The following is a 9,076-nucleotide window of genomic DNA, read 5'->3' as shown; positions in this document are numbered from 1 at the left end:
CCAGCTAGGGTCGCACCACATACACCCACCACCCGGTAGAAAAAAGAAAACACCAAGAGCAAGGTTAGTACTATAGACAAGTAAAACAAATATGTCACCCATCCCTTCACATAACTTAGAGATTAAAGATAAATACTCTCCCCATCCCGGACATCATTTCACATAACTTATTACCAGAATGGAGACTCCACCAAGTCATTTTTAAAGAACAAACCCGAACAGCTCTGTCCTCTACACCTACTCGGCCGTTCGACTTAAGTCAGCGTGTCCAAAAGGTTCTTCACTTTCTCTGGTGAGTCGAACAAATGTATGGATCCATTATGATTGAGCCAAAGCACTGCTGAATATCTAAAAGAATACTGGATCCCAAGCTCACTCAATCTCTTCTTGACGCCATCGTAGGACTTCCTTTTCCAGATCACTGCTGCCGAAAAGTCCTGAAAGAACATGACCCTGGAGCCCCCACACACCAATGCCCTCGGGTCCCTGCCTGGGCTCTGGAAGCTTCCATGACCCTCTGCTTGTCTTTATAATGATGGAACCTCACCAGGACAGTGTGTGGATGCTGATCCGCACCTGGCTTTTGTGCCACGGTCCAGTGGGCTCTTTCAATTTTTATCCTTCCCTTCTCAACCTCCAAACCAAGGAATTCAATGAACCACTTACCAAAGAGCTCCACCAGCCGTTCACCTTCTGCCCCTCTAGTGTGCCAACAATTGCAGGTTCTTTCTTCTGCCCCTGTTTTCGAGATCATCTACCAGATTCAACAGACCCCGGACCTGTGTTTCCAGGGCTTCGATCCAGCTCTTGGAGGAGTCAGTCTCTGCCTCTACCCCTGCTATGCCGACCAGATATCCCAACCCAATCTAGTCCCACCTGCCAGCACCTGGCCCATATCCCTCCAAACCTTTCCTATTCATAAACCCATCCAAATGCCTCTTAAATGTTGCAATTGTACCAGCCTCGACCACTTCCTCTGGCAGCTCATTCCATACACGTACCATCCTCTGCATGAAAACATTGCCGCTAAGATCCCTTTTATATCTTTCCCCTCTCACCCTAAACCTATGCCCTCTAGTTCTGGACTCCCCGACCCCAGGGAAAAGACTGTGTCTATTCATCCTATCCATGCCCTTCATAATTTTGTAAATCTCTGTAAGGTCACCCCTCAGCCTCCGACGCTCCAGGGAAAACAGCCCCAGTCTGTTCAACCTCTCCCTATAGCTCAAATCCTCCAACCCTGGCAACATCCTTGTAAATATTTTCTGAACCCTTTCAAGTTTCACAACATCTTACAATAGCAGGGAGACCAGAATTGCACGCAATATTCCAAAAGTGGCCTAACCAATGTCCTGTTCAGCCACAGCATGACCTCCCAACTCCTGTACTCAGTACTCTGACCAATAAAGGAAAGCTTAACAAACGCCTTCTTCATTATCCTATCTACTTGCGGAAGAGGAGATAGACAGGATATTTCCTTCCAGCTAGGAGCTGGTTCAGACCAGTCAGAGCTCACAGTCTCACAGCTCTGAAGACATGTCAGCCTCAGGACATGAAGGGAAATGTGCATCTTCACTGAGAGAAGACCAAACCAAGGAGTCCAGTCAAACAGAGAGGCCTCAGGAAAGATTTGAATTTGCTGCAGGATATTGGGAGCTGGGCAAGTATCATTGCTTTTGTTCCTGTGACTGTCAGTCAATAGAACGAGCAGGAAAATAACCGCCAAATGGTTCTTACTTCAGTGAAGCTGGAGAGAATGCAGATGCCAGGATTATTCTCTGTAGAACAGGGAAGGTTAAGAGGAGATTTAATTCGGATATCCAATTGGTGAGGGGTTTGGATCAAGTAAAGGAAGAACTATTTCCAGTGGCAAGAGATTTGGAGAGATGTAAAATAATCCAGAAGCGGACCATCGCTAGTCTGGCTTCAGCTGGAGCACTGTGTCTAGTTATGGGTTTTGTGGTTTAGGAAGAATGTGGAGGGAACACAGAAAGCTGCCTTGGCTGGAGAAAAGCCTGTGAGAGACAAGCTGACTAGTTGATCCTTCCCATTTCCAAAAAAGAAATTCCTCAACAGCAGATCAGGGTGAAAGGTATTTACTTGTTTGGAGAGTGATTGAAGGAACACCTCAAGATTGTATTTCCTGAGCAAACTGTATCTGCAAGACTTCAAAAAGTATGTGTGCCAGAGCAGCAGATTCCAGAACATTCCACACTTTATGCTTTTGCCCTCAAGAATAATCCACTGACTCTGTGTGAGCCTATTAGTGTCTCTTCATTGAATACAATTTATTTAGACAATAAACTATGTTAATAGAGGAGCCTGGCTAATTAATCTTGCTGTTTAAACCTTGAGACAGGGAATTATAGAACTGGCCACCTTGATAACTGGGAACAATATTTTTATTTGATGTAGCAGCTCATGGCACAGTGGGATCAGAGTAAGCCACTCCCTCAGTCAGAACAACCTGATCAACAACAAATGGTCGAAATGCCCCGAGGAAGGGCAGCGAAATAGAACAGGTGGAGGTGCTCTTGCAGATAGGCAGCACAGGCACTGTGGGACAAGTGGTCACCTTCTGTGTAACCAATTCCTTGGTTCAATGATTCAGTTTTAAGGAAGTCAAGGATAAGGACCAGAAAGGGAAGTTTTTTTTGACATGGTAGACTGTGATTTAGGGCACACTGTCTGAGTGGGCGATGGATGGAAATTCACTCAGAACTTTCAATCAGGAATCAGAGAAACCGTGGAAAACAGAAATATTACAGAGGCAATGTGATACGACAGAGTAATTTGACAGGACACGTCCCTGTGGGTGTGGATGAAAGAAAGTGCAGATATTGTTCAATTCAACACCTATCAGCTCCAGTTTCAAAGGCTGGTTTATTTTAGGTGACTTTTCATTATAAATTCAACATTTACATTTCCAACAGGAACTGCCATTGGTGGGATGGTAGAATTCCATCATGACAATTTACATTAAAAATATTCTATTATGAATATGGTTATAACAGGAAAATGATGGATGGATGTGTGAGATATCATGCTCAAATGAAGATGTTTCACTTTAACACACGAGATTCCTGACTGTGGATTAATCCCAGTTATTCAATACAGAAACGTACCAGTGCAGTCCCTCTGCAAAATCATTGGTGAAGCCCTCAGCAAATCCTTTGTTATTCGATCAGTTTGAGGTGACTGGCTGGGGAGGTGAATGAGGATATAGTCCCTACATTCCTGATGAAGGACTTATGCCCAAAATGTCAATTCTTCTGCTCCTCGGATGCTGCCTGACCTGCTGTGCTTTTCCAGCACCACTCTCTCGACTCTGATCTCCAGCATCTGCAGTGCTCACTTTCTCCCTTTAATCCCTATGGACTTAACATCAGTAAAGAATCGACTCAGTCTCTGAGTTTGGAGACACCAGCAGCCATCGTGTTCTAGAAATAGACTCTCCACATCCCAATATGATATTTTCAAATGTAATATGTTACACAATTCACTCCACATTCGCTGAACTGTCAAAAACATTGTACATCTTAATCTTTCATAAATACCAATTTTCCATCAATGGGAGGATGGTGATTGGATGAGTTATCACTTCAAGGCAGAAATGGACAGATTCTTTATGACCAAGGGGATGAGAGATTCTCAGGAATATGTCAGAATGGAGAGTTCAGGTTAAAATGCAATCAGCCATGAATAATTATTGAATTATTGTTGAATGGATTATTATTGAATGGCAGAGTATGTTCAAAAGGCTGAGTGGTCTGCTCTTGTTCCTTATTGACTGGCTCCTCTTCAAATCATCTTCCTCTCAGCCAATCGATAAAAAGAGATCATCAACCCTCACTGCCAGTTCCCCACTCATTGACCCACTCGGACTTGAACAGATTTCTAAATTTCCTGCTACATTTGTCTGTTTCCAGCTCTCACCTCAATCACTGAATGATGGACACTCTCTATCGGTCACTCCTGGAACTACAGACCTTTGACCCTCTCTGATCCCTTACACATGGAGGACACTCAATGAAACTCCATCTATTTGTTGATGGATGGTTGATGAAGCCAGTGTATGCTGCATTTCTGCTCAGGCCATTGGCAGAACAGCAGAGGTGCTAACTCCCATGTACCCCTTCTCCCCCCAACCCCCCGTATCACTCAGGGGTTAAGATGCCTCATTCCCATCGTCTGTTTTTGGCACCATAGTGGCATTTGATGGATTTTTGTGTTTAGTTGTTTTGCTGTCACTGAAACGTTTAAAAAAGTTTGCCAAGGGGTTAGTGCCATAAGTGGGGCTTTCTGGCACCTCTTTTCTCACTCTCCCGTCTGTGGCAGACTCCTGCATTGATGCTTTGCTGTTTTTTTTGCTGAAGAAACTGGAAAGCTTCCAAGTTTGGGACTGTTCAGCCTTTGCCTCATCCTTCTGGGTTGGCTTGTTGACTGTGGTAGGCTTCACCGATTTGGGTGCAATGGGGATAGAGAATTTCCTGACAGCTGGGGAAGATGGTACCTTGTCTGCAGAGAAACCACGAGTGAGGGAGCGTTTCCTGGCTGCAGGTCTAGGCTTGTCTCCAGAGAAACTGTGGGAGAAATCTTTCCGGAAGACCCTGGCTGAGGAGGCTGATGGATACTGAGCTTTGGCAGGGGGGTTTGAAGGCAATGATTTCTGCTCTTGTTCAGAATCAGGAGAATTCCCAGCAAGAGGGAATGGAGTCAGATTGTACTGCGAGGGAGCTGCTCCAGGATCAGGGACACAGCTCATGGTAGAACCTCCTGCCCTGGTTCCTGACTCCATATCCATTCCCATCGGAAAACCTCCAGAGAGGGAAAGCGGCGGACTACCCGACTGCTGGGCTGCTGCTGGGACTAGGCTGCCCGGCTGCTGGGCTGCTGCTGGAACTTGGCTGCCAGGCTGTTGGACTGCTGCTGGGACTTGGTTGCCAGGCTGCTGGATCGCTGCTGGGACCAGGCTGCCAGGCTGCTGGGCTGCTGCTGGGACTGGACTGCCCGGCTGCTGGACTGCTGCTGGGACTTGGCTGCCAAGCTGCTGGGCTGCTGCTGGAACTTGGCTGCTAGGCTTCTGGGCTGCTGCTGGGACTGAGCTGCCAAGCTGCTGGGCTGCTGTTGGGATCATGCTCCCATGCTCTTGGTTTACTGCTGGGACCAGGCTGCCCGGCTGCTGGGCTGCTGCTGGGACTTGGCTGCCTGGCTGCTGGGCTGCTGCTGGGACTGGGCTGCCCAGCTGCTGGGTTGCTGCTGGGACTGGGCTGCCCGGCTGCTGGGCTGCTGGTGGGACTGGGCTGCTCGGCTGCTGGGCTGCTGCTGGGACCAGACTGCCAGAATGTTCCGACTCCCCAAGAGCAGGGACTTCTGCCAGCCCAGACCCTGCTGTCCCAGGCCTGGATGCCCCAGATCCCAGCAGCCCCTCCTCCTGCTCCCGACCCACCTCAGCATGCCCATTAGTCTGGGTAGTGCTGCCCTTCATTAACTCATTGCATTCCTCCGAGATCCGTAAGGTCTGGGCAAATTTGCACTGTTTGTGCCGCTGCCCAGAATTCCCTGCTCCAACCTGGAAACTGAGCAGCTTCTTAGAAACTTCCCTCAGCATCTGAGCATCATCACGGGTCAGGGAGCCATTCCCTGAATCACTTTGTTCACTTCTTGCCCGAATTTGCTTCAGTGACTGGCTCCTGGGGATCGGGCCTTCTCGCTGTCGGCTGCTCTTCAGTCGGAATGAGTTCTGGTTGCTACGCAATAGTGACTCCAGATCTCCACCTCCTAGATCCTTCTCCATGTGAGAGCAGCTCGCAATCGAGATCCGCTTAGCTTTCTTCTCCTCCTTCTCCCTCTCTCGACGTTTCCTCTCCAACAGAGCACGTTGTTTGTTCTCCTGCCAAGACAGAGAGAGAGCAGCTGAGAGAGAGTATGAGAGAAAGACCAAGTAACAGAGGGAGTGAGAGACATAAAGAGAGTAGATCATAGAGAGAGTGTAAGAAGGAGAGACACAGAGAGAGAGAGAGCACGATGTCTCTGCTGAAGGGACACAATTCAGAAGGGTCATCCCAATCATCTCAATCTTAAACCAATGGCATTGTCCCACACTGGGTCAACCTGGTGAAGCCACCAAACAGGACTACTTGCATTCTCAACAGCACTGGGGGAGGGGAGGCATGGTGGCTCAGTAATTAGCACTGCTGCCTTACAATGTGGGCATCTGGGTTCAATTCCACCCTTGGGCGACTGTGAGGGTTTCCACCGGGTGCTCTGGTTTCCTCCCATGTTCCAAAGATGTGCAAGTTCGGGTGGATTAACCATGCTAAATTGTCCATAGTGTTCAAGGAATATGTGGTTCATCATGGGAAATAATACGGTAGGGGAATGGGTCAGTGTGGACTTATTGGTCAAATGGCCTATTTCCATACTGTAGAGATTCTATTCTATGGTGATGATGATGTTTAAGTTAGATGGATTGGCCATGGGAAATTCAGGGTTACAGAGATTGGGTAGGGGCGTGGATCTGGGTGGGATACTCTTCGGAGGGTCAGTGTGGACTCGATGGACTGAATGGCCTGCTTCCACGCTGTGGGGGATCTATGATATAAGCAGCAAGTGATAGACAGAGCTAAGTGATCCCACAACCAACAGATCAGATCTAAACTCTGCAGTCCTGCCATATCCAGTCATGAATTAAACAACTCGCTGAAGAAAGGCAGAAGTCACATGACCCCAGGTTATAGTCCAACAAGTTTATTTGAAATCACAAGCTTTTGGAGCACTGCTCCTTCATCAGGTGAACCTGTTGGACTGTAATCTGGGATGGTGTGACTCCTGACCTTGTCCATCCCAGTCCAACACCGGTAGCTCCACATCCTAACTCAATGATGGAGGAGCCCAGCACATCAGGGCAAAAGGCTGAAGCAATCTTCAGAAGTGCTGAGTGGATGATCCATCTCAGCCTCATCCAGTGGTCCCCAGTATCACAGACACCAGTCTTCAGCCAATTCAATTCACTCCACGTGATTTTTGTTTAGAAGTATGAGGGGATCTCATAGAAACCTATAAATAGGACTGGACAGTGTGGAAGCAGGAAGGATGTTCCCAATGGTGGGGCAGTCCAGAGCCTGGGATTGCAGTTTAAGGATAACATTGAATATTTGAAGGAGTTCATACAGCACAGAAACAGACTCTTTGGTCTAACTTGTCAATGCTGACCAGGTTTCCTAAACTAAGCCTATCTTCCTGATGAAGGGCTCTGGCCTGAAACATCAATTTTCCTGCTCCTCGGATGCTGCCTGACCTGCTGTGCTTTTTCAGCACCACTCTAATCTAGACTCTGATCTCCAGCATCTGCAGATCTCACTGTCTTCTAGTCCTATCTTCCAGATATAGAGGCCCATATCCCTCTATACCTTTCCTATTCATGTACATGTCTTTTAAATGTTGTAACTGTACCTGCATCCACCACCTCCTCTCAACTCATTCCACACACAAACCACTCTGTGTAAAAAGGTTGCCCCTCATGTCCCGCATAAAACTTTCTCCTCTCACATTCAAATTATGCCCCCTAGTTTTGAACTCCCCTTCCCAAGAGAAAAGACCTTTGCTATTCACCTTATCCGTACTCCTGATAATTTTTACAAACCTCTATAACCTCAACCTCCTGCGTTCTAGTGAAAAACTAGCCTATTCAGACTCTCCATTTAACTCAAACCCTCCAGTCCTGGTAACATCCTAATAAATCTTTTCTGAACTCTCCCTGATTTAATAGTATCATTCCTGTAGCAGGGCAACCAGAACTGTAGATAGTGCTCCAGAAAAGGCTTCACTAAAGTCCTGTACAACTGCTCCATGACATCCCAATTCAAAGGTCTGAGCACTGAAGGCAAGCATGCTACAAGCCTTCTTACCTACTCTGTCCACCTGTGATGCAACTTTCAAAGAATCATGTACCTGACCCCCTATTAAATGGCAGAGCAAGAAAGGCCAAGTGGCCAACTCCTGTTCCTGTTTTCTGTGTTTCTACATAAAGGAATGGTTAGAGACACTGGATAGTACAAAGGCAGTGGGCCCTGATAACATTCCGGCAATAGGACCGAAGACTTGTGCTCCAGAACTTGCCGCTCCCCTAGCCAAGTGTTTCGGTACAGCTATAACACTAACATCTAATCTGGAAAATTGCCCAGGTATGTCCCATAAAAACAGGACAAATCCAATCCAGCTAGTTACTGCCCCATCAGTCTACTCTCGATCATCAGTAAAGTGATGGAAGGTCTCATCAAGCAGCACCTGCTCAGCAATAACCTGCTCAGTGACACCCAGTTTGGGTTCTGCCTGGGCCTTCAGCTCCTGACCTCAGTATAGCCTTGGCTCTCCTTCCACTCGAACAGCTGTGTGTTTTCAGAAGGTCAGGAGCTTTTGACCCTCTCTTCGCGAAAGGTGGTGGAACCAGAGTCCTTGAAGATTTTGAAGGCAGATGCAGAGAGATTCTTGTTGATCAAGAGGTGTAAGGTATGTGGGAATGGGGATTTGAGATTACAATCAGATCAGCCACGATCTTATTGAATGATGGAGCCACCTCGAGAAGCTGAATAGCCTCCTCCTGCTCCCACCGGGAAATGTGACGAGTATGGTTTGGTCTTTATTGGTTAGCATAGACATTGTGGGCCAAAGGGCCTGTTTCTGTGCTGCATGACTCTATGATTCATAGATTTGTATGTATGTGGATTTCCAGAAGATGTCTGATACTGTGGTACTTGACAGACTGACGTGGATAAGATGTAAGCCATGGAATAAAAGGGACAGGGGCAATGTGGGCAGAAATGTTGCAGGTTCCAGGATTTAAATGTTTTAGTAGGGTCAGAGGTGGGGGTAAAAGAGGGGGAGGTGTGGCATTGCTTGTCAAAGATAGTATTACAGTGGTGGAAAGGACGATGGATGAAGACTCGCCATCTGAGGTAGTTTGGGCTGAGGTTAGGAATAGGAAAGGTGAGGTCACCCTGTAAGGAGTCTTTTACAGGCCTCCTAATAGTCCTAGAAACGTAGAAGAAACGATTGCGAGGATGATTCAAGAGAA

At 47.3% G+C, this 9,076-nt stretch overlaps 1 protein-coding gene across 1 annotated transcript in view; it reads right to left on the bottom strand.

Annotated features, from left to right (window-relative positions):
- Window positions 1-2,380: 2,380 nt before the first annotated feature.
- Window positions 2,381-9,076, bottom strand: part of LOC122551094 (FH2 domain-containing protein 1-like) — a 40,397-nt gene continuing 33,701 nt past the window's right edge. Inside the window, exon 11 of the mRNA XM_043692737.1 lies at window positions 2,381-5,893. Within this exon, the coding sequence (XP_043548672.1) occupies window positions 4,169-5,893 (1,725 nt within the window). The 3' untranslated portion in view covers window positions 2,381-4,168. The remainder of the gene's footprint in view (window positions 5,894-9,076) is intronic.

This window comes from Chiloscyllium plagiosum, chromosome 6 (assembly GCF_004010195.1).
Source record: "Chiloscyllium plagiosum isolate BGI_BamShark_2017 chromosome 6, ASM401019v2, whole genome shotgun sequence".
NCBI classification, from domain to species: Eukaryota; Metazoa; Chordata; class Chondrichthyes; order Orectolobiformes; family Hemiscylliidae; genus Chiloscyllium; species Chiloscyllium plagiosum.
The sequence above is the reverse complement of the archived record's forward strand: the minus strand, read 5'-3'. Positions and strand labels throughout refer to the sequence as shown.